The 25,894-nt window shown below is 35.8% G+C and overlaps 1 protein-coding gene across 1 annotated transcript in view; it reads right to left on the bottom strand.

Moving 5' to 3' along the window:
* The window catches only part of USP32 (ubiquitin specific peptidase 32), an 82,079-nt gene that overhangs the window by 16,250 nt on the left and 39,935 nt on the right, over positions 1–25,894 (bottom strand). Inside the window, exons 6-17 of the mRNA XM_050908810.1 lie at positions 19,412–19,543; positions 17,796–17,903; positions 16,916–17,031; positions 16,462–16,524; positions 14,514–14,597; positions 11,090–11,151; positions 10,867–10,969; positions 8,857–9,049; positions 7,478–7,653; positions 6,592–6,732; positions 3,163–3,280; positions 662–816 (exon numbers count right to left, since the gene is read on the bottom strand). Of these exons, the coding sequence (XP_050764767.1) occupies positions 662–816; positions 3,163–3,280; positions 6,592–6,732; positions 7,478–7,653; positions 8,857–9,049; positions 10,867–10,969; positions 11,090–11,151; positions 14,514–14,597; positions 16,462–16,524; positions 16,916–17,031; positions 17,796–17,903; positions 19,412–19,543 (1,451 nt within the window). The remainder of the gene's footprint in view (positions 1–661; positions 817–3,162; positions 3,281–6,591; positions 6,733–7,477; positions 7,654–8,856; positions 9,050–10,866; positions 10,970–11,089; positions 11,152–14,513; positions 14,598–16,461; positions 16,525–16,915; positions 17,032–17,795; positions 17,904–19,411; positions 19,544–25,894) is intronic.

Raw genomic sequence — 25,894 nt, 5'->3', positions numbered from 1 at the left:
TTACTTCTAGATTTAAAATTCTCTGAGGATATTTTCATCTCGAAGCAATGAAATTAAAACTGTGTTAACAATTTCTTCACAAAAATGAGAGCACTAGTTTCCTTCCTATGTTAATTAAATACAGTAGTTCACTGATCTCCAGAAGCATCTAGTTCAATGCTTTAATTTTATGTGGTATTTAGAATGAGAGAATTACATGCACTCAATGATTTGGAGGAATACATTCTGCTCATTCATTGTGATTTGTTCACATACACATTTGAAAAAGATCCTGGAGGGCTGCTGACTTCTGGGCCAACAGAAGCCTACAGCATCATGCGTGTCAAACTTCATATCAAGCCTTTTCATAGGTCAAGCAATCGTCAATTTTTAAATACATCACAGCATAACTAAATGTTTATCAGGTTACCGGGAAAACAAAAGATAAGTTTTCTGGGTCATTAACACCAAAATCTAAATTTCACTGCTTGGAGTGCACAAAAAACTCTAGAAAACAAGTGGCGAGAATTTTCCAACCTGGGCAGTTAAACTGCAAAGGAAACTTATGTCCACTAGTTTTTGGTTTTTTTTTCTGTGCATGTGTATTTAATAGTTTCTAGAAAAGAGTAAGAGAGACAATATCCAATAGCCAAAGAAAAAAAAGAAAAAAGACCGACATTACCTCACTATTGTATAACCAGAGGCGCATATCTTCTTCTTTTATACGTAGCCTCTGGGAGAGATATTCATGTATCTCTTTAATTGTTTGCATTCGACTAAAGCAGCCGGTGTAAGCCAACACTCTTTTTAAAGGAGCATTCGGTGAAGGTACATTCCCTGGATTCACAATCATAAGAAAAGGGCAAAAAATAATGTATATACCCACAGGCCAACTGAAATTAGATCAATAACAACTTACACACTACATATACTATATGTACTTTTTGTGAAAAAGAAGTACACAGTTATACTGCTTTTGTTTATGGATAAAATAATGAGTTAGATTGAAAGCTAGTTGTTACTAACCCTTTGGGACAAGAAACTTGCTATCACAAAGCAGATAAATTTACTTCCCTTCTTACCAAAACCTATTAGAAAATTGCTCCCCTAAGATTCTCAGAGGAAATAAATAATTTAAAAGAAGTTTTAAAAGACTGGACTACTCTTTTTTTTCCTCTTAAAGACAGAATATCAGAGACAATGGTAATTTTCAAAATAAAGGATTTCAAAATTTCATGAGAGTTTTCTTTTTGAGAGAACATTGTAAGTAAAAAATAAGGTCAGAAAAATCAGTCTGACTATTCTTGGAAGTAGCATGACTTTGCTTCAGCTCTTCTATGGAGATGAATGCTGATCTGTGAAGATGAAATCAGCCTGGCAGTTTCACAATAAAAATATTCTTAATAACTAAATTCCTCAGAACATATTCTGTGAAGGTGCCTAGGATTTTCACCAGAATTTCTCAACAATCTCATGTTCGCAATACAAATTGATTCCACCAGTCAAGATTGTTCTTCTTTTCTATAATATGAGCTCATCTTTAAATACAACATTTGCACGAGAGATGAGATCAACTTTACATGCTTTATTTTTTGAGCTTCTTTAGTTTAAACTCAGGAAGTTCCCCACTCCTCACAGAGACAGGTCTGTAACATATTCATGAAAAGCTTTTATTATACAGCCAAACCCAATTGGGCAACTGCATTACTTAAGTAACCAGAGAAGTGACATTGTTCTACTTTCACTGTCAAAAGATTAAAATAAAATAAATAGTACCATATGAAAAGATGCAATATTACATGCAATTTGACAAGAGAGTAAAACTATACTATAATCATCTCATAAGTCAGCAAAGCATCAGTTTTGCTTCAGTATACCGAGCAAAGTACTCATTTTTTCTAAAGAAAACAAAAAAGCATTTTCTGAGATTAGGGATCAGAGGATTAGTTGTAAGATTACAGCAAGAAAGCATATTTGAAAACTCAAAAAGATTAATAACTGATTGGACAAATAAATTAGTGCAGAGCTAAATAATTCCAAATCAAGATCAAATTTGGCACATCAGAAGATTCTCTTTATTTGAATTTGGGCATTTTAGGACGTCCAAACAAAGCAGTTTCCATTTTATTAGGTCAAGTAGGAAAAATGGATTTAAGTAGCAGGCAGTTTCTGTAGCGGAACTTGATCAAGCAGGCAGCCGCTATCTACATGTTAAGTTTTAGATTCTACCAAAGCAGTGAAAAATTGAGCATCTGCATGAGATTTTTAAACACAGGCTACCACTAGCAAGGCTAAAGGATTTAATTTTCAGTAGTCACGTGAGCCCATTTCTGGACCTATGTTACTGTGGATGCATATGTATATCTGTGTGTATCCAAACGCACATACATGTGAACATCAGGTATTTCTTCCAACCTATTGCACAAGGCAAGTATGCAACTGTGCATACAAACTGGTAACCAAAAACAAATCCTGGAACACTTTTCAGCTGAAATGTGAAGCTGCAATCTAAAGATTACTCTTATAGCCCACTACTTGTACAATCTTTTGGTAAGCATTACCACTACAAGTATGGCACACTGATTTTAGTTGGATGTTTACACTTTCTACTGAGTTGTCTTTCAGAACTGCATCAAATAATAGTCTTCATATTCCATTAATTCAATCACTTTCTAAAGAGTATTATGTAATTTTGGGCATTAAAGCCTAGCTGCCCAAGTAACTTAGAACCAGTTGGCTGAACAATGATTTCATTTATTATACCACCGTACTATCAGATACACACACCCACACCAATGCACAGATGCATCTATTCTATGGCTACAAAATTAACTACCAACAGGAATAATCAGATCTGCCCTTCTTAGCTGTTTAGTTTATGCAGTGCTCATTTCTCACTTTCAACTCGCCAATCTATTTGCAGTAACTATGTGACTTAACCAATTTCACTGAAAATGCTCCCTCATGCCTCTTCCTTTCAAGAGAAGATAGGAGGAAAGCCTTTAAATCTTTACCAAATGCTGATTGTGCCTTACAGTTGATTAGCTGGTGTACAAGCACAGTGGCAGCAAGCTTCTACAGCTGTGGGTCTCGCTTTCTTAGAAACTGCGCACTTGTATTCTTGCTGCATTCTTAAGTTACCTCTAGGTAAATGCTGAGGAAACATTCTCAGGCTCATCATACCCATATTCACCCAGATGTTTGACTGCTGCGTTCGAGTGGCAGGCTGCTGTCTCAGGAAGAGCAGGTAGCGAGGAAATAACTCTAGTTCAGGCACATTTGTTTTGCTGTTTTTGATCACCTAGTAAAGACGTTTAAAACACATTTTAGAGACTGCTGTTCCTAACATGTAGGAAATCCCAAGACGAAAAGGACGTAATGATAAAAGCAGATAGTTAAAAAAAATAAACTATGTTTTACTAGGAGACAAGAAATATTCTGAACTTCTTATGAGGTCTTCGGCAAATATCCAAAGGAATAACAATTTATGGATTTCTAAGAACTTTTTGAAGCTAATTTAGTTGCAGATTGTCAAAAGCAAACACCTTCAGTGGAGCGTAGCTTCCGGTACAACACCATGGAAAGAACATTTTTATAATTCCTGAAATATATGTGAATCTACAATGAACCTCATTAATTCTACTCAGTGTATACCTTCAATATAAAAGTTTCACAACTGTTGAAAAAAACTCACACAGGCTAAGACATTTGTTCTCAACTTTTTGAACCATAGGATTGAATTAAAACCTTCACATTGTAAGAACAGACTGAAATTTACTTTTGTTGCATTTTGATACGTTGACAGAAAAAGCTGAAATTACCGCAGAACATGACTTGCAGCTTTTCAGTCACCATTTCTACAAAGATTTTGCTATCTAGACCTGCCCAAACATAAACATACATAAATGGTAGGAATGCTCACTATTTTTGTGACCGTGTGAAGCAGAAGAAAACACTCAGCTTAAGTTGTGAGAAGCAATATAATGCACTGAAGTGCCACAGTATTAAACTTCAGTTACAACAAGAACAATAGTGATGACATTTTCTGGGAAGAAACAACATAATAGTTCCTACTGCAGGGTGGGAGACTGGGACTGTAAGTGCCTGTATACATGGTTGCAAGTAATCAAATGGTCTTCAAGAATTCAAGCGTTCAGATAACTAAGTGTCAAAATATTCCTTAATTATGGACTGAAAAGCTACAGTTTATACATATATTATTTACATTTTTTTTGCAAACAGGAAACCCAAACCAAAATTCTCTCATTCTGAATAGAAGTCTTTTTTCTAATGACCCTATCACAAAAATCTCAAGCACAATAGTTCGTGCATAAAGAGATGTGGCCTTTTCTGGATCATGAAAGGTGTTTGTTTCCATGGAGAATCTGTGGGAGGAGGGTAACAGAAGCCAGTGATTTTTCACTGTAAAATAATTGCCAGTACTATGGCTAACAGACCAAATCGTCAAAAATCATACAGCTAATTCTCTCCCATTTGTGACACTGAATATTTGTGCCACCAACCACCTAATCTCTATTGCTACCATCAAAAAAATGCCCTCACTTCCTTTTTTAAAGTGTAGTTCCTGTAAGAGACTACCTGACACAGAATAAACCAACCACTACATGGAATAAATACACTCAACAGAAACTGAAGAAAGTTTCCAATGCCTCTAAGTGAACAGACCAAATTACTTCAATTTTTCTTGCCTCTAACATCAGCCTACTTTTTTATAAATTCAATATCAATAATTCAAGGCATGCCAGCTTTAGCTCCAAATGATTATGACCTACCTGTTAATCATTTTGCAATATTACACACAGAGAAACAGAGAGACAGCTCAATAAATCGTGAGTAAATTATATGATTCAACAATGGCTATTGCTATATAATTACTGCTTCTCTTTCAGAAATACTGTTGCTGTTTTAACTACAACCAAAAGAAAAATCTCATTGTGATAACACAGACTAATTATTAGTCCACTTAGTCAATTCCATTTAATATATAGCACTTTCACATTTGAAAATTATATTCTGCAATACTTTCTGCATTGTACTCAAAATTAATTTTTAATTAAAGATATTACAGCTTTAATATAGAAAATACTAGTGTTAGTTACAAAAAGTCAATTTCAGTCTCGAGTTTTTTTTCTTTTTTTTTTAAACAAAACTTTTATGCAAACAAGTACAAATACCACCTTATCTTTGATAGGCTCTTGCTAATTAGTTCATTTTATTGCAAGGCTTTAAGTGGCTACAGGCAATTAAATAAGTGTTGATATAAAAATGTAGTATTACCGATTTGTAAATACATTTTTTATTACACAATGGAAAGACATATGTTAATTGTTTGTAAAACTATTCCACAATTTTATTGTGATTCTCTGGCTTTTCTGCTTACTGTCAAATGTCAGAAATGTGAAAATTCACTACATATGAATTATTTGCTGACAAATGAGTATTACATAAGTTTGGAGGAGCGTTACTGATTTTGTGCTGAAGAATGAGAATGATCATCACTTGCCTCTCCAATAAGATGTTTAGTTACTCATTAGAAAAAATAAAGGCAATTATTGTAACAGTGGAATAAGAATGACACAAAAGAACTGTTTATTTTGAATATATGATGTGCTCAAAATAACAACTGGTATTCACATGGCCACGATACATAATAACTGCAACAAAAATCAAAACTGAAGAATTAAAACAAGAAGGGCCTGACTGGATGAGTGTATCAGGTGAGATTACTGGTCTTTGCTTTTAGCACTGAACATGGTTAACCAGAATCATACTGATGCAGTCTTAGACAGTAGATGCCAATGCAGTTTTAGCATCTATTTCTTGAGGAATTGCTTACAATAAATGCTTTATTGAAAAACCTTTGACTAGAAGCTGAATAACTTAACCAGTCTGTGCAGTACTCAAAAGCTGACAATGCTCATGCACAAATTCTTTTTAGGAATACCTACTCCTGCAGCTTGCAGCTACAGCTCAGAAGTGCTTCTGAGCAACCATTTTGACAAAGAATAGTCTTTGCCTGTTTTCTTCGCTGGGATTACCTATTGCTATCTGCTTTTTAGATTTTCACCAAATCTTGCACGTTGTGTCTTCTATAATGCTGAACTTGAAGGACAACAATTGTTACCTTCCCCCCACTTCATGAAATTGTAAGACAGAAGAAATGCGTTTTCAAAGCTGCAGGCGTCCCAGTTTTAATTTTATTGGTTTTGCAGACAAGTTGAAGATTTATCTCAGCTTTTAAAGATGAGTGTTTTGACGCTAAGTCTTTTAAACTTATCTCAAGTTTTCTTTTGTCTGCTTTAGTAATCATGATCAGTTGAGCAGTACTTCTGCCCTGTTGCAGTATCTCCTAGGGATCGTGCTGCAAACCTCCTAGTAAAAATCCACAACTTTTTATCCATGTCCGTTTCTGAGACTGCTTTTTCCCAGCTTGCTCTTCAAGACTTTTCATCTAGACTATCCGTTTTGGATGAAGTGGGAGATGACCATAAAAGATTACCTTGTGCAACTGGCAGAAGCTTGGACACATTAGGTTGTTTATATTATCTCTGTGGTTATGGCAAGTAAACAGTGTCTATCATCACAACTTACCGGCCTGGGCAAGGACAGATTTGCTCCATACCAATGGTAAAGTGCTCTCCAAACTGGTTCTGGTACCATTATGTAGTCCTTTCCTTCAATCAATTGTGGAGATCGCTTTAATCTTCCACCCTCCATTGTCAATGATGCAGCCTTTAAACAATAAAGGGATTTTGTCAAATCTCAAGTGGAAAAAATAGTATACAGCTATGATTTTAGTTCATGAACACAGAACACTTTTTAATTATTAAAAAACTTTCAAGTAGCAATTAGCAAACTGCTTTTCACACTGAAAGATGGTATTTAAATGTAACAATAATTAATGCTCAAGTTTCACTATTTACTATTTCTCTAAAAGGCTGTCCAGTATAAAATTCGTAATACGTTTCTCTCGTGTCACCTACTCCGACAACTTCAGATACCATAGAGAAATCCAGTCTATGGTCATCACTGATGGTGCTGGTCTGTTTTTTATATTTTGTTTGCATGAATAGTGGAAAAACTGTCAATTTTATTTTACTATTTAGTTAACTATTTTCTGGTTTTATGCAACAGCAATAAACTCTTATATTTAGACTGAAAACACTGAAGTGTTTAATTATTAAAATATTTTACATTTAATGCTGCAAGTTGTGTTTTCATAAATGCCTTTTTCATTTGTAAGTTTTGTTTAAGAACATTTTGAATGTTTCTCTTCTCACAAAACACTCAATAGGAGCCTCAGAAGTAGAACACAATTTTTTCCTCTTAAGAGTAAGAAACCCAAATTTTGTTACATGACAAAGTAGTGTTAGTTTAGAATTAAGCCACTAGCTGAAAAAAACAACACATAAAAAGCTGTGATGAAAGTACGCTAAAAGATACTTTTCCTATATTCACATGACTCAGATGCATTTACCTTCACCGGTTCTTGTGTTACTAGGGGTTGGTTATCAATAGCTCCTGGTTTCTGAGGATTAAGCTGTAGCAAAGTATTCCCATTGGTTCCAAGGAAACACTGGTTATTATTGTCTGAAGTATTATGCTGTCTAGCAAAACATACATCAGTCCCTGGTGTGCTAGGGTAAAGAGTACCTGTAAAAGAAGACAAGGAAAAAAAAAAAAATAAAAAAAATCCCTATTTCAGTTCATGACTCCATAAACCATAAATGAATGAGTTAAACTCTTGTATTCTTTTGTTTGTTTGTTTTTAAAAAGGTTGTTGAAGAAGTTTGCTATCCTTCATACTTCAGTAAAACACGCAACTCATCCAAACTACAGAGTGACAAATATACTATTACTCTCAGAAAAGGTAAAGAAGTGGATATATGAGATCCAAATACTAAAGCAGATACTTACACAAATACTAGTTTGAAAACAGCCTAACTAGGTTTGCGTGAGCAAATATGTTTAGCATTTGCTTGTTGTCTGGATGTTTGAATATCAAACTCCTGAAAATCTTATATACAAAACTGAATACATATGCAATAATGCCTTATTTTTATTTTTTCTCCTTGAAAAGGCACATGTTTTTATTCTTATAGAACCTCCTTTGGTTATGCAGAACACTAAATCTAAATTTCAGGTTAAAACAAAAGAAAAAGAAAGAACCTTTAACCTAAAACTTGTCTCCCTTCCTGCCCTTCCTCTCTCCCCCAACTCCCACCCCAAATGATCACAGTAATTTATCTACCTTAAATTGAAGTCACAATTTTAAGATAGATTTTAAAATACCAGATGCAACAATTAGCTGTCTTATAAGAAAAACCCCAACATCTCAAATTCTCACAAGAAGTGACTGAAAATCATCACTAAAATACCTTCTTTCACAAAGATGGCTCCTAGAATCTGCACAAACTCATTTAGGTCACATACCCTGTAAAACTCTAAGTATGCTTTTCCTAATTTTTTTTCTGCTTCTTTCCTCTTTGTAGTATCTGAGGTCATTCCATTGCAAGACATAGTACAACACCAACTATGTATGAGCTAGAAACAACATAATGTGAAGAGGGGAAAAAAAAAATCCACTCAGAAAATAAATGATAGGACAAAAACTATCTTGAAAACAGTTCTGGAACCTAATCATAGCATAAAAGATGAATTGCTGTTTAAACAAGACTGTTTCTTGTTTATCCTCCACAGACTAAAAAATCCTAGTAATTCACCGACGTCCACATGTAGGCCACTTCTGCAACCTAAACTGTGTTATCTTTTCGCCTGGAGGAATCCATGCAGTATGTAGTTTTCTCAAAACCTGTTCTACATTAAACCTCCAAGGAAATAAGGTGTTATGCTTACTGCTGCTAGTAGTCTCTGAGGCTTCTGATGCAGTAGAAATATTATCTGAAAACTTTTCTTCTGTTGCAGTGAAGTAATTAAGACCTCCCATTTTGTCTTCTCCCTGTTCTGAAGTACGGGCTGCAGCAGCTACGAGTGAATTCTTACCTCCACTCAAGACAGATGAAGGCTCTATCACAACAGGGTTTGCATCCTAAAATTGGTAGGCAAGTAGAAAAGTTAATTTTAAGCCAATATCAAAGACGTTTAGCATCAGCCAAACCAATCACCAAAATTCACAGCTACATGACCACTTCTGCATATCACAATGAGCTTTATAGAAAAAAACCCAACTTTCTACATCTACTGATGAAAAATCTGCAGAAACAAACAGCCAAAATTGTTAAACCAATCGAATAAATTCTTCTGCACAATATAAAAATTGTGAAATACTAGAATTATTTTCTCTATCTAGATACATAAAAAGACAACCATTTTAGACAGCTATAATTACAGACTATAAATAGCTGAAGATTTGTCCCTGTTGAATTTCATACGGTTAAATGAGAACAGCAAGCACAAGAACAAAAAAACATTCCTTCCTCAAACCTGCAACATTTTAGTCTTCCTTAACTTTGTTTTGAAACAAAGTTCCTTTGTTTCCTTTGGAGAAACAGCATTGCAAAGGCAAGCTGGCTCACACTTAGGCAAGATAAAGGTGGAGAACAAAAATTTGCAGACCCCCAAAAGTATAACTTGCCTGCCCTGTACAGACAAGATGTAAGAAGAATCCTACCCAAGTCACAACAGTGACCCAAGCACCAGTCACAAGACGAAACGGCAATAAATGAGAAAACAGAAGAAAAAGGGAATTAACTGAGCCTCAGAGAGGAAAAAAGAAAATCCATGCAATGAACATCACTGTAACAACGCTGGAAAAAAGGATGTTTCCTGTTTTATCTTGTCCCCCATTTATCACATCACTAAACATCATATCTTGTCAAGTAACAAAACTGTGCAGTAAAGCTAAAAGTATAAAAATAAGACTAAAATGCATGTTGGAATTACAGTAATCATTTATAGAGTTTCATGGAAATTCTGAGTGTTCTCCTTGCTCGAGAGGTAGAGTGACTAATGGCATTGTGCTACTATGCAAAGGATTAGGTATGAAATCATGTGTACGTCTGAGTACTTATACTGTGACAAGGATCAAATTACCTAGTATTTCAGGCATTTAAGCCATCATTTGTCCAATTCATTGTGTACAAAGAATAACTGTAATTACATGGTTATTTAAGGCATACATTGCAGTTTTCTAAATATTTTTAGTTATTTGTATTTATAAAACAACTCAAATACTTACATGACTACTTATCACTATATAAAACTTTTTGGAGAAATAGTTTATTTCACTTGTGTAACCTGCAAAGAATATTTGTCTCCACTTCAATTAAATTTTATTAAATGTAATTTTATTAAATATGCTTTCTTTTGTAAAATTCACAATGATGCTTTAACTTGAATATTTTAGTTGAAGGGTATTAAAGAGCACCCTGTAACTATAAGGTTTTAGTAGGACTCCTTTGATCACCATCAGGTACTGGACTACTTTTCATCATTACCTATAAATCAAATTATACCAATTCCCTCCTTTATTTGTCCAGAAAATGCGCAGCGTGTATTTGTGGCCCAAGCGAAGTTAAAACCAAAACAGGTAGCTTTATTATCAAATGGATCAAAAGACTTAAGGGAAGTACTATTGTGAGAGTATGTTTTTATTCAAAAAATATTTTGACATGCAGGAATGATGAAACAAAGTACAGAAAGAGATGATAGTTTAATGAAATTATAGCGAAAAGCTCACCATGTGACAATGATTCAGCAAAACAATTATTTTCCACTAAGAGACAGGAGACACTTAATTTCAAGCATTATTGGTTAAGCAGTCATTTGCTCCTCACTCTTTTTTCATCAACACATTCACAAATACAAAGAAATCACTTATTCAGTATATATTATTATTATACTTACATATTTGACATATTCTTTCCACTGGTGCCACCATGGCATTGCAATAAGAAACCAGTTGTGCCCTGGCTGAAGGCCATACCTGCTTTCTCTTTCTAACCAGCCTCTACACATAAAGAATGAACAACATGAAGTATTAGTTGAAACAGGGAAATCACAGTCCTTCTTTTGAAAATATTAAAAGGTGATTCTGAAACCCATTTAAGCTTCTGTGCAAAACACGCACCTAATAATCTGTCCTTCCTCCTCTGGAGTGGCAGGTCGTAGCCCCAAAACTATATGACACACCTGGAAAAAGAAAGTAATTCTTATTAAGAACTACATCACTATGAAACAAGCATTAGATAAACGAAAGAAAAAGACAACTCTAATGGGACTTTTCAGAAAATTCTTTTAAATTATGCAGCAAGATTACCTAAAATTGAACAAATCACTAAAAAAAGAAGTATTTTGAGCTATGAGATTCACAACCTGTCCCCCCTGTTAAGACAAAGACACCAAGAATGTCAAATGCCCCAAGACAAATCAAGGTGAACATAAAATGAATTTTCATTATTTTCAGGTTTGAAGCACACACTATGAAAAATCACAATAACTGACATGGATCAGTGTCGTGGTTTGACCCCAGCCAGCAACCAAGCACCACGCAGCCGCTCCCCCCTCCCAGTGGGATGGGGAGGAGGATCAGGGAAAAAAAAAAACCAGTAAAACTCGTGGGTTGAGATAAGAACAGTTTAATAACTCAAGTAAAATAAAATATAATACTAAATAATAATAATAATATAATTGTAATGAAAAGGAATATAACAAAAAAAAAAAAAAAGAAAGAAAACCCAAAGACAAGTGATGCACAATGCAGTTGCTCACCACCCACTGACCGATGCCTGAGCAGCGATCCGCCCCTCCCGGCCAACTCTCCCCCAGTTTATATACTGAGCGTGACGTTCCATGGTATGGAATACCCCTTTGGCTAGTTGGGGTCAGCTGCCCTGGCCGTGCTCCCTCCCAGCTCCTTGCACACCTGCTTGCTGGCAGAGCATGGGAAACTGAAAAGTCCTTGGCTTAGGATAAGCGCTACTGAGCAACAACTAAACCATCAGCGTGTTATCAACATCATTCTCACACTAAATCCAAAACACACTGTACCAGCTACTAAGAAGAAAATTAACTCTATCCCAGCCGAAACCAGGACAATCAGATATACAAAAAGTCAAGATGTTTATATGTACTGGAGAGAGGGAATGAGGAATTGAGGGAATGCAAGCTGTTGAAAGAGGATAAGCTAAAGGTTAAAAAAAAAAAAAATGGAAAGGGGAAAAATGGGGAGAAGTGGTTATATAATGGACTGAAAGGAAAAGCAGCACATGAAGAGACCGAGGGAGAAGTTTAAAGCAGTCCAAACAAACAACCAGTCACCACTGAAAATGCTCTCAAAATCGTAGAACATTCTCTGCATGTCTGATGCTTTTTTTCCTTTTTTTTTTTTTCCCTTTTTTTCTTTTTGAAACAAACGCAGAAGAAAAAGACACCATCCCTTAGATGGCTGCCCGATTTGGGTGGGGCATTACTCCGAGCACAAGGCAGCAGTCCCAGATGGCTAATATTTTACTCCTCTCTTCCTAGTAAAACCATCGTGGCCTTGAGTGCAGTGACATCTCTGGCTGGTTTCTCCCAGCAGCTCCCCAGCCACAGGGCATGCAGCAGGGAGCGATGAGCGGAGGGGAACAGGCTCTGCAGGAGTCTTTGTTTCCCATTGCAGGGAGGAGGGTCAGCTGTCTCCTCTCCGAGACGGTTTTCAAATTGGTTGCTACTCATAACATGATTTATAGTCTTTTCCTTATGTCTCTTTTGAGGCAATCAATTTGCATCTCAGTTGGAGTTTTCTAATGACTGGTGAGATATCTTATTTAAATTTATATTACAGTGTGAGAGACGATTTCACATTCTGAATAAAACAAAGGCCGTTAGCTGCTGGGAAGCAACAGATTTTCCAGCACACACAACACAGCTGGCTCTGATGTTTCTTTTTCAACTCATGTAACACTGTGCTACTATCAGATTCTTCATATAAACTAACCCTGCTGCAAACAAACCAATTTGTTGACAAGCTTTCCAAGGCACTCCACTCAGACGACTTAGCTTTTCTGTCTGCAGATGAGACACACAACCTCATGACAGTTCAAATAAATGCCCAGACAAATCAATGGCAGACTTTGTCCTGGGCGAGCATGCTGTTGAGCCTGCAGCATGAGATGAGGGTGCCTCACATGATAAAGTTATCAAAGGAAATAAAACCAAAAATCTAAAATTAAAATGTAGCAACTCTGTCAGGAGATAAAATACTGTAAATGAGACCTTCAACGAGCAACGTGTAACAACGGTGATGTGCAATCATCATTAAGACAAATTTAGTAAATGTTCATTCCTTCATTGCATAGATATTTGTTAGTTCATCAATATTAAGTTATGATAGGATATTTGATACTAGACAGTCCAAAAACAAAGACAGCCCTTCTTGAGAAGGTTGCGATGCAAGCAAAACCTGATGCAATTAGAGATAAAAAGAATTTGCAGAACTTTCTGATTTTATTCTTTTCAGCTGTGGTGTAGCTGATGGCCTCAGAATACTCTCACTCAGTCACCCTGAAGTTCTTGGAAAAGTATAGTTCAAAATACAATTTATAAAGTAGTCTAGGGTCATAAACAGGAGAATCAGTAGTATGCTATTCAGGTAGCCTCTCACAACTATTACTTATTTTTTTTAAAAACTACACAGCTTCTCTCTGATGAAATATTTTCCTGCTACAATCTGACCCTGTAACTGATTAAGCTTCACTGGTAAGATGAGAACGGAGCCCACTGGTTCTCCCTGGCCTTCCCTGGAAGAACTGAGACCGTCGTACAGGGCTGGAGGTGAATACTAAATTAGGGCAAATCTTCAGGGCTCCATTAGGATTATTATTATTATTTAAACTCAAAGTATCAGCCTCTACGGAAAATGGGTAAGGAACAAACTGCAGTGAATGAAAATACTCTTAGGGGGTTATTTTCCACACAAAGTGAGCCAGCGCTAAAATATGACTGTTTTAAGGGTTTATAAAAATCCAATTCAAGCTCAATTAAAACCAAATTCAGTACACACTTAATCCTCAGCTTCTGCATCACAATGGTGATATGATAGCACAGCTTTCAAGGACTGCTTCACTAAGAAAGCAATGAAAGGTTCCTTAGACGGCCTGAACAGAAAATGTAAAGGGAAAGTGGTTCTAAAGAGTCAGCAATACCTTCTCTCATTTCCTGTGGCACTTTCTTGGCAAAGATTTGCAAGAACAACTGTTTAAGAACACAGCCTTTTTATAATGCAAAATATAACTGCTGATACATTCGAAATGTCTTTTCATTTTATAAAGAGCACACTATGTTCCTTTAACAAATTATGCTTTAGGCATCCCTATACACTGAAAAGAATAATAATCAAATACAGAATCATTCCGTCAAGGTAATGCACAACTGCAAAAACACATAACTTATTGCAATAGACAAAACTGTAAGCATGTTGGCACAAATGCTGACGTTGCACTTCGTGGCCATGCAAAAAGCTCATGAGTTAATTACCATAATTTTCAAGTTTAAATATCCTCTAAACATACCTGAAAAAGTAGATTTAAAAATTCATTGGCAAGTGCACTCTTCACACTCCATATCTGGTAGTCTTCCAGAGTGAGGTGTCCAAGCTTAGTTAAAGGGATGAGAAGGAAAGGGGAAGGAAAAACCATCAAATCATTAACCTATTTCTATTAAAATGCTCATTAAACGTGTCACACAAGGCATGAGGAAGCCAGTGATTTGCCAAAAATTAGCATCTGCCACTCTGATAATAAAATTTCATCCAATGAAAGAAGAAAAAACCAGTTTTAGTACAACATATGCAATCTAGAGAACCAAAAAGCTTTGAGAGTACAGAGGATGAACTATGCACAGCATGTAATCTGTGCTCCTGCTCTCTACCATTCAGATTTAGTATTCATGCTCAACTGCACTAGTCATACTTTCTCAAACCATGAAACCAGCAGAAGCAGTATGTGACTGGTCAGGGCAATCACTTTGTAGGAAACAAAACAAGACTAAGACAATCTAAGACTTTGATCGTCCAAATAAGCTCTGCACATATAGATAGTCGCATCCACTCAGAAACCCACCATCTTCCTCTGTGGGTTGGGAAAAACTATTTTGGATCATCAAGTCCTTATAACCTTACCTTACAACACAAGTCCTACTAATTCTTAATCACTTGCAAAGTTACAGTAGCATAACACCGACCAATGTCAGAGGACCTTCTGATTTTCAGCAATTCAGTGACAGGATCAATCTGAATTTTTTATATTGTAATATAATTCATAGCCATTTTTACAGCAGCGGCAGTTACAGACCATTTTCTCCAGAGTTCACACAGGTCAAAGCTAACATATGAAAAGAGGTTAAGTAACTTCTATAATTACTGCACCATCAGCTCTTTCCAGCACTACATTCATGATGCAACTATGAAAGACATTCTGAAGACTTAGTCTCCTTTTTTAACTCCTTGTGGAAACGAGACTGCTATACACTTGCTTATAAACTACCCTTTTTAAAAAAGCAAACAATAAAAACCTCAAAGGATAAAAGAAAGAGCCCATTGAAGCCCTATTTTCTACTGCTTTGGTAATGAAAGAACTATAATAAAATATTTGCCCACGACTGTTGGAGTACAAGTAGGCAAGACAACTATTCAAACAGGTAATTAAGCATTTCTAGACATTCTTTATAGTTTTTCTTAAATTATTTATAGTTTCCAGACACTCTTAATTAGTGAAGCAAAGGATGAAATAATGGAAACAACTTCCCCTATATCATTTGCATATGATAGTGCCTATCTCGAAAAAGCAAGAACATAATTAAAGATTTACACACAGCTAACTATAAAGCACAATTTAAACTACTAAGACTTTTTGCTGTGTGTCACGACAGTCACGACAGATGCCTCCATAGTTTCACGGATACTTAGCTCTGAAACAATATCATCATATATAGTTCACTGGTTGTATATAATATTATTGCAAACAAAGTAGTTTGATAATGATAATGCCTAAGTTACTATTGAATTAATACAGTTCTGTTCCAGCATAGGAGAATAATGTGTCTTCACATAGCATAAAATATAAGATACACTAATGCACTACCCCTTTTTTCATAAGATCATTTTTAACATGAAACAAAAGAACAGTTACTCCAGAACAAAAGTCAAGCATCAGATTTAAAACTGGTATTAATTATGCACAGCAAAGCCTTGCAAACAGTATATGCTTCAAATTAATTTCATCTGGTTATGTATTTTTGGTTTAGTTTCATATATAAAAAAGGCTTATAAAATTCAAACATGTTCTTTCTCTCACAGAACAATGTGGAAAATTTTAATGGAAAACCGACATTTCTTGAAAGAGATTCTTTTATTGACACATCTCTGCTTTAAAGAAAGCACAAGAGTTTACTTTCTTTCTTATAAATAAACTGAAGATACTAGTGTATAAACATGACAAGGAAAGAACAGCAAATTCCTACCTTTGTGGTATCATGCATATTCAAAATATCTTCTACAATTTCAGACAAATCCATCTCCAATTCCTTAACAAACAAAAGGATTAGAAAACAGAGTTAAATTCTCACAGCATTCTCTGGAGCTGCATGTGTTCAGAATAAAAATATAACTGTAAGAAATGTTGAAGATATGTCCATGTAATTCGCAACTGAGTGCTTCCAGACAGTTGTACTTTTGTACCTAACGTTTCTTTATGTGAAACAGCATACATTATAGTCAAATCATTCTGCTTTGGTTAACGGCAGGTCAAAGTTATGCACAGTAAGTTACATCCAGTTATCAACACTCCTCAGCCAAGGTAGTTCAAGGAAGCCTGTATTTCACTGAAACCATGTTCAAACAACACTCGCATTCCTACTTTTGAAGGATGACTTTAAGAAACAGAAGCAAATGAATAAAAAACCAAATATAACTTACAGGTATTTTATCAGTACGGTTATCTTTCCAGACCTCTAAAAGTGCAACCACCATTTCTTTAAGTTCAGTGCGAGACAGCACACCATCCCGGTCAATGTCAAAAACCTTGAAGCAAACTGAGAAAAAAGGAAATTACTTTTCTATGTTAGAAGCACTCAACAACTATTTTTTTTTTCTTGCAGAATGTAAGCCTGCAGAGTCACAAGAACATGATTTAGTGCTGACAGTTTTGATGAGGCAGGATGCATGTGCGGTAGTGAGGAAATGGAGCAGCTGTGTTTAATAAACTGAAATCTAGATTCCTGCAATTCTGTGCTGTGTTTTCTGATGTGACATAGCAGGGAACATATGTGCATCCAGAAATTTCCAGTGAATGATAGCTTTTAAGTTGCAGCAATATGGCTTTGGAAAAGTATGGAACAAAGGTATTTAAAAACACAAGAACCTTGCAGGGAGCCAGCTGAAAACTGGACAGTAAACAAGCCAGAACATGCTATTTACCACAAGACAATCAAATAGGACATTGGTTTTATATTATATATAATCAATAGATAAGTGTTTGCACTTTCTATATTGAGATACACACTTCTGCATCATAACGCAGAACTTCTGAAACACATTTTTTTTCCCAAACAGGTTGAAAATGTATATTAAGCTATGGGTAAGTTATAAAATATACAGAATCAGGTTTAATCATCCTTTATAAAAGGAAGCCTTGATATTTAAAATTCCTTTAATTTTTTAACTTCTACAGTCTGTCACCTTTCAGACACACACTTGTTCAGTGGAAAAAATTTCTAAAAAGGTGGAAACAACTACACTTCATTGCTCAAACTGAAAAACTTCTCTAAAATTAATAGTTAACATTTCGCATACTTACACTTCTGTCTTTCTGCCAAGGGTCCCCTGCAACATGCTGAGAGCCCACAGGAAATTTCTTTAAAATCTATGTGATTGTCTCGGTTTTCATCAAAAGCATTAAACAAACCTGCAAACCACAAAAGCATCTCCTGTTACAGCATCTGGCTGAAACAGCTGACAATCACACTTAGCATGAAGGGTTAATGGTTAACATTTGCAAGAAGTACAAACACTTATGATTATAACTAATTCTTACTAAGTGTAATAAGATAATTAAGCACCACTAAGACCATTTTACAGGTGAATTAGATCACTCATGTACGGCTAGACAAAGCCCGGGGGTGGGGTAGGGAGGGAATCAAGAATTCTGAACAGTAGCCTTATTCTCACACCTTCCTTGTAATGACTGATTTATAGAGTGTACATTTAAACCAGTATGGTCAGGACAAGCATTTTCACAAAAGCTAAAGGACCAAAACAGTAAAGGTACTCAGATGCCAAATGCTCTGGCTTTTCCAAAGTGCCTGATAGAAACTCCTGTGAACATCACTGAATACCATCACAAATTTGGCCGTGAGTTAGGAGTTTTAGTTACCGGCCTTCAAAGGATTTAAGAGTTCTACTCATTCAGCACATATAACTTTTTTTTATCCCATAAAGATTTTTTTTTTTAGTGACAATGACTCAGTTGCACTATCCACAGAAGACATACAGAATGACCAGAAATCATTCAAGTTTCCCCATAGCAGCTGTGTAAATTTGTATCACTAAGTAGATAAAATGCACTTACGAGCAAAAGGATGTGGGGATATATCCCTATTGAACAGAACATAAGTTCTGCTGTTTTAACAGCTTGATCCACTGCAGATGAATTTCCCATTTTCTACTTACTGCTGCCACTTGTCAGTAAAGCTGACCATTTGGTGATAAAAAATTGTCACTCTAGGACTGCAGACAAAAACTAGCACGTAAGTAGAATGTTACTTAATGTCCTTATGTTGTGCAGTAAATGGCAATTAGACAACTGCAACCTACAGTTATTACCAGAGTGGCTTCAACTTGAAAAACCAGCTTGGTTATTAATATGTCTGCATTGCAACATACAAATCTCCTGCCCAAGTCTTCTGAACAAAGTCTTCCTTAACTTACACTATTAGGGAAGACTGTTTCATTGACTGCATGATACAACTTCTGACTTGCATGCTGAATTGTCATTTAATAGATGAAACTCACATTTGTCAGTTTAAAAATGGTATTCTATTTTATCTCATTCAGGGACAGCAGTATATTTTGTCATTACAGAATCTTAAGGAACACAATGAAAAATTGTAAGCAACTACAGGACAAATTATACATAAAGTTTGACATATTTCCTGACAACTAATAAGAATGCAACACACAGAAGCATCACTTCCTTCATCATTCCAGATTTCCCAACAAATAGAGATTTCTCAGGCATCTTTTCTCATTTTCAAACATTCAGAACTCAGTGGAATGAATCTCTGTAATTTAAGCTTAAAATACATTTTAAAACTGGCCCACTTTTAAAGCCATAAAATTGTATGTCAGTAGACCATCAGGTACTGAACACCACAGCAACATCACTGCCTCGCACGTTTGATCAAAGTTCCATACCTTCACTCAGAGATGGATGAATAGGAGGGGAAACTAAGGGGGCAAATGTTTCTAAATCAAAACGTCCAGTTCTTGATTGAGCTTTTAGCAGCCAGTATCGTTTTTCGAGATCGATGATGTCGGATTCTTCTACTGTATAATCAACAAAAATAAAAGAAATTTTTGGTAATACCTAGACCATGTTAGAATTCAGTACCAAATAAAAATGCAGCATTATTTTGTCACAAAGAGAAATTATGTTAATTTTTTTACGCCTGACTCCTGCTTATAAAAATTAAAAATATGAGCAGTAGAGAAATAAAGGTCTGATTTTACCTTCTTTATCTACAGAATCGTCTTACCTTTTCAACATCAACAACACATCATCGCAAGTGTTTAGAAATACAGAAATGAACTTTTCCTGCTGCTAAACGCTCCAGCAGTCTCTTCATTTTCACATATTTCTTCTTGGTGAATTGAACAGGTAGATTATATGTGCAATATCTTATTTTCCCAAGGTATCCACTATTTAAATCCTCTAAAAGGACGCAAACTAGCATTTAAAAAAAAATCCCAGAACTTTTATGGGAAAAAAAAAAATTTAGTACTTGGCTGCTCTTGAAAAATTCCTATTTGAAATTTTTAGCCTTCTTATACAGTAATAATGCTAAATTTTAACGCGACATTTAAACACTGTATCTCAGCATTAATTTTTTCCAAATATAAAATAGTTTGTTTCACTTTATTATTTATACTACAGATGCACTTAGAAACTCAGTCAACATTGGGGAGTGATTATACAAACCTAGAAGACACTTTATATAGAGGAACTTACAAGCTAATTCAAAGAAGGGGAAAAAAACCAAAACCCCAAAATCAACAATGAGTAAAACAAGGTGCTAGGCAAAGGCGACTAAAAATAGCCAGACGAAGAACTTGTGCTTTCTTTCAAAACATTACATACAAATGCCGGTCTCCTTACGTTTTATCCTTGAAATTAAATATATATATAAAAATATTAAGTTTCTGCTCAACAATACTTTTAACCTTTTTACATATGCAAGTGTGTCACAACACTGCTTTAGGTCAGTGCAAATTAATTGGTTCTCAAATAGATATGTAATGACAAAGCTGTCTATATTAAGAACCACTACATGTGATCCCATTCCCAGATGGTTCTGAGTCTTTAAATCCACGCCAGCTTTCTAATAGGTTTAACGTGAGCTATTTGGCCTCGTTTAGTCTACAGAAACAATAATAATCCTGTAAGGCTTAAGAACAGAAAAGACTCAAAAAAAGTTATATGTCAAACTGAAATTTTATTTATTTCTTTTCCTATTTCTGTCATTAGGAGTAGTAATTTAATCGGAATAGTAACTGAGGTAACCTACAATAAGCATAAACTAGTTGTAAATACCCAGCAGGCACGTCATATAATGCATCAAAACTACACAATACCTTACCCTCATCAGCAGAAAGTTTGGAAAAATTTGAACAAAGATTAATATCTGAAGTAGAGTTGGAGGAGTGGAAGGGGTTTGCATCTTCCTGTAAAATATTTCTAGACAGTGTAACTAGAAAAGTAACATCAGTGAAAACACATCCTCCTTTTCCTGTGTACATTCAGTACAATCACTAGACAGACCATATACTAGCATGCAAAACACCCACACCAAAGCTGCAGTTCCAGGGTCATGTTAAGCTAACATAACTTCAGGCTGAGCAGAGAAAGTTTACCTTCCCCCTTAACCCCAGGCACGTGCTGCAGCATCCTCACTTGCATCATTATCAGCTATTCTGCATTTACATAGTAAGTGAGATAAGAGAACTGATCCAGAAGAACAACTAAACTGATTTCCTTTCTTCTCTCCTCCTTCTTCCTAAATGGATCAAATTCCCTTATCTGGCTTACCATCTCCTGGCTCTTGGTTGTGTTGTAATCACAGACTAGTTTGGGTTGGAAGGGACCTTTAAAGGTCATCTAGTGCAACCCCCCAGCAACGAGCAGGGACATCTTCAACTAGATCAGGTTGCTCAGAGCCCCGTACAGCCTGACCTTGAACGCTTCCAGGGATGGGGCATCTACCACCTCTCTGGGCAACCTGTGCCAGTGTTTCACCACCCTCATCATAAAAAATTTCTTCCTTACATCTAGTCTGAATCTACCCTCTTTTAGTTTAAAGCGATTACCCCTTGTCCTATTGCTACAGGCCCTACTAAAAAGTCTGTCCCCAATACATAAGGAAGCAGTAATCTAAACATATACAGGAACATTATTCTATTAGAAATCAAGAAAGAGAAATAGAGTAATTTCTTCGAAGATCAGCATATAGAAATATCATAGGTGCTTTGGACTGCCACAGATGTAAGTAGCTTCATGATCCTAAGCAGAACAGCATCTGGTATGTTCCAAGAAATACAGGGATGTCTTGATGATTTAATGACATACCTGCCCCACAACGGTCAGCATATCAACAGGTGAGAGAAAATCTACCAAATAAAATACACTTTCCCTCAATTGTGTTGCCTCTACAGGTATCAGGGTGCTACAGTACTGATAAGAGCTTGCAAGACATGACATTAGGAGTAGAGTACCAGTATTCTGCAGGAAATACAAGAAAAAGTATATTCATTGAGTTTCAGGAACAGAAATAAACAAAAAGTAAAATAACAAATGGAAGGTAAAAGCCACTTCATGAGGCAGAACCTTAAGTACATGAAGAGAATCACAGTACCATTATACTACCTCAACAACTGCACATAAAGGACAAGTTTGTATGTCATTTAGAAGAACTGCACATACACATTATTGCTCTCACTAGCAAATACAAAAGCATTATGCTAACTCTCTTGAGCATGAGCATGTAAATCACTTTGTTTCCTTTTCATCTACCTTTGTGACTAGGAAGAATAACAAATGTGCCAGCTGCACTTCATTCTTGAAATGATGCAACACTACGAATATTCAAAAATCATAAGGAAGCTCACATTGTCTTTACTTGAAGAGTAAACCTGCAGAAACCTGCTTTCACTGGCAGGTGCATTATTTATCTTTAGTAATTAAGAACTGAAAGATTGTTTTATTTTGCCAGAGAACCTTTCTCAAATATCTATAGTAGCAGCTAGTTGTACTCCATTTTTTAAACTGTACTTCACAGACAGTTTCTACAGTACTAACTTTATTGCTTTATTATTTTAATCTCAGAAAAGAAAGGTTATCAGAAAGCATCTTATCTGCATTTCTGTCAAGCAGTGGTTGAAATTACATGGTCATTTAAAAGACAAAAAATTTTCAAATAATCATCTTCAAAAGAATAGCTGATAAGTATTAGCATAAGTGCTACATTGATATTATAGCCAAGGCAGGTCCAGTGTATTGACTTTCCGCAGAAGAGCCAAACCTTTTAGAAAGTAAAACTGACAAAGTAGTAAATAACATTCTTTGCACTGATTAGACTCACACAACTTAGGTTGAATACAAGTAAAAATGTGACAAAAGAATATTTTTCATTCATAGGAACAATGAATTGTAGCCCACTGCAATAGTTTCACTTACATAAAATACAGAAAGATTTATTGGATTACAGCACACGTGAAAGTTTAACTCTGCAGCTGAAAAGCCAGCTGTTACATAATTTGATTTCTCCAGAGTGATTTTTTTGCACATCATCTTGTAAATCAGTCTCAGGATATGCAATGCACCATCTATTCCTCCATAAATGTAAGCTAAAAGATATCTCTTGCAATTTATGATATATACATAGAATTATATTTGTTATTGAAGTTTAAATGAAGCATGGTAAAAGCTGACTGTACTTATTATCCAAACATACTAATGTGTATGAAAAAAATGCCATATTCTAAAGAGGTTTTACATAGATAAAGGATTTTACCTTTTCAAAGTATAAACTTTTTTTCCTAATGCCTGTTCAAATCACATCAGGAAGTGTGAACTGGACTTTCATTCAGTAGTTCAAATTTTAAATAACTTATAAGATACATTTTTAAAAATGTATCTTATATATACAATATAGTCCAAAACATCAGAACAGACTGGCTTTCTAGGCCAAGTATTAATTTTTGTCAACTAAATACATGATACAATTATTTGAGGTCACGTGGAGATACTATGCACTTGTGGAATTTAACCATATACTACCAGTTTACTACCATATGCTATTTTATGTCTCCCTCACCACTTGTCCATTAAAAATACAACAAACTTTCAGATCTGTAAAATTATGAATTGTGTTTCTTAGTTCAATTCTCTAAGAATTAGACAAGTATAATCAGAGGAATGATAATGTCAAGTACACCTCAAGCTACAGTCTTCATATTGTAAAGGAAGAAGAAGTAAACATTTTCAGCAAAAATATGCATCTGAGATACTGTAAATCTACTAAAAATGAGTTAATTTAAAACCAGCTGCCACACTGTGATTGACAGTCAGGTTGTACAACAGTGATAAACACTAAAAAAGGCATTCTTCATTTTAATGCCATTTCCATGAACTGTATGCCCTTCTTAAATATGACAGGTAGCAAGCCATGAATAATCTTCTGTCTTAGAAAAAAATTTAAAAATATGTTTTCATTTCAGGCACTATTTATTACAATTCTTTATATGACCAGAATTAACTAAGTATTTCAATATATTTTAAAACTTTAATTTTTACCCACCTATTGGTACAATCCTCTCTGGTTCACAGCAGTAGAAGCATACCATATTCCCAACATTTTAACTGAAACTTGGTTTGGTTTACTGTTTACCATGATATCCTCCATGCAAAACCCAGTCCCCAAGCGCAGAGAGAGCTCTTCATCACACAACGGCTGAGTCAGAACCAGAGACTGAATGACTGAACACCAAACAGTGTTTCTGACTAAACACACTTGTTTGTCGCGCTCAAATTAACACACGGAAGACTCTGGGACCCGGGCACAGAGAGCTGCTTTGCAAGACATAAAATAGCCTAGGAACTAAGAGGATAACAAAGTGGCAAGACACAGATTAAATGACACTGAGGCTTTTTTTTATTGGCCTCGTCTGCTGTAATACGTTCATCTTTCCCCCCCCCCCCCCCAATTGAAAAACGGACACACAGAGAAGAGAATATTATAACTTGATTCGAGAGCCTTGTGTGTCAGACATGACTATCCAGGCGTTTATCTAGCAGAATATAGTGTATCACTGCCTTAAGATGGGAACCCATACAGAAGAGGTATTAAACACTACAGCTCCTCTCAAAGCACGAGTGTTCACACACTTGGAAGAAAATAGCACAGAATGAAATATGCTCTTAAAGGCACCTTTAATAAATCCAAAATCTTCAGAATTTTCTTCTAGCAGCCTTCCATACATCATTAAGGGACGGTGTTTCAAGAGTGGGTACCACAACTGAAGTGGGCAAGCTACAGAACATGTATTTAACATCCAGACAGCCTTTTAACGTGAGCAAAGTTAAGTGATCTCTTCATTTCACTTGCCTTTTACAGACTCACATCTTCATCTTACCATAAAGCCCTATAGGTTTATAAACCCATCTCTGACAGAAGAGGTTACTTCCACAACATTCAGTTTCAATTTTCTACTGTTTCAAAAACTCACTCTTCCATTTCAACCATGCTGTGTGGTTACCCAGGGCTTCTCTCATTTATTATGTTAACAATAACTGTATGTTCTAAAATACAATTATTATACTGATTACACACTGTCTTACTGCATCTCAGTATGTAAGAGCTGTCAGAAAAAGCAGGAGCACTTTGCTGAGGTTTTTCTGATGACAGAAGAGAGTCTCTTCAATTCAAAGGAGAATTAGGATGCTATTTAATAAGAACTCAGCGACACAAGAACCGGATAACTAAGCAGCACAAGTTACATGGTCTGTCAGTTTGAAACCAGTAACCCCTCTGATACATGGGAGTATTCTCCCCGTGGAAAAGGACTGAAAACTTGAGTATATAAGCCCGTCACATGACACTGAGACACACCAAAATGACTCTGTCAAAAAAAAGGACCCACCACCTATGTTGCAGCAGAAGAAATATTTCCAGCCAAATGAAGGAAACCAACGAGGTCTCACCTGGAGTCAGTATGACAGCAACATACCACCCAAGTCTGAGATGGAACAGGGGATGGAGCACCTGGTCTGAAACAGACCTGAACTGGCCTCATTTTACTTTGACAAAAAGGTCAAGAAGAAATGTAACAGTCACTTGCATTTATGCTAAATAGTAAAATGGAAGGAGAGCAAAGACTGTCTGAAACCAAGGACAACGCTGACAGAAAATTAAGACATAAACTGCCCACAAATACATGTAGAAGATGTACTGGAATAATTTTCCCCAACTGGAGGAAAAAAAAAAAAAGAAAAAATACGTCTCAATATCTTATGAAAGGAATGATACAGTGACCCCCAGGGTCTGCACTTGGTGGGACAGGAGACCCTTCCATGTGTCTCATGTTCCTGTACGTCTGTCTGTCAAACTAAGCCACAGAAAGCTG

Source organism: Gymnogyps californianus, chromosome 20 (genome assembly GCF_018139145.2).
Source record: "Gymnogyps californianus isolate 813 chromosome 20, ASM1813914v2, whole genome shotgun sequence".
NCBI lineage: Eukaryota > Metazoa > Chordata > Aves > Accipitriformes > Cathartidae > Gymnogyps > Gymnogyps californianus.
Note: the sequence above shows the minus strand (reverse complement) of the source record. Positions and strands in the feature narration are given on the sequence as shown.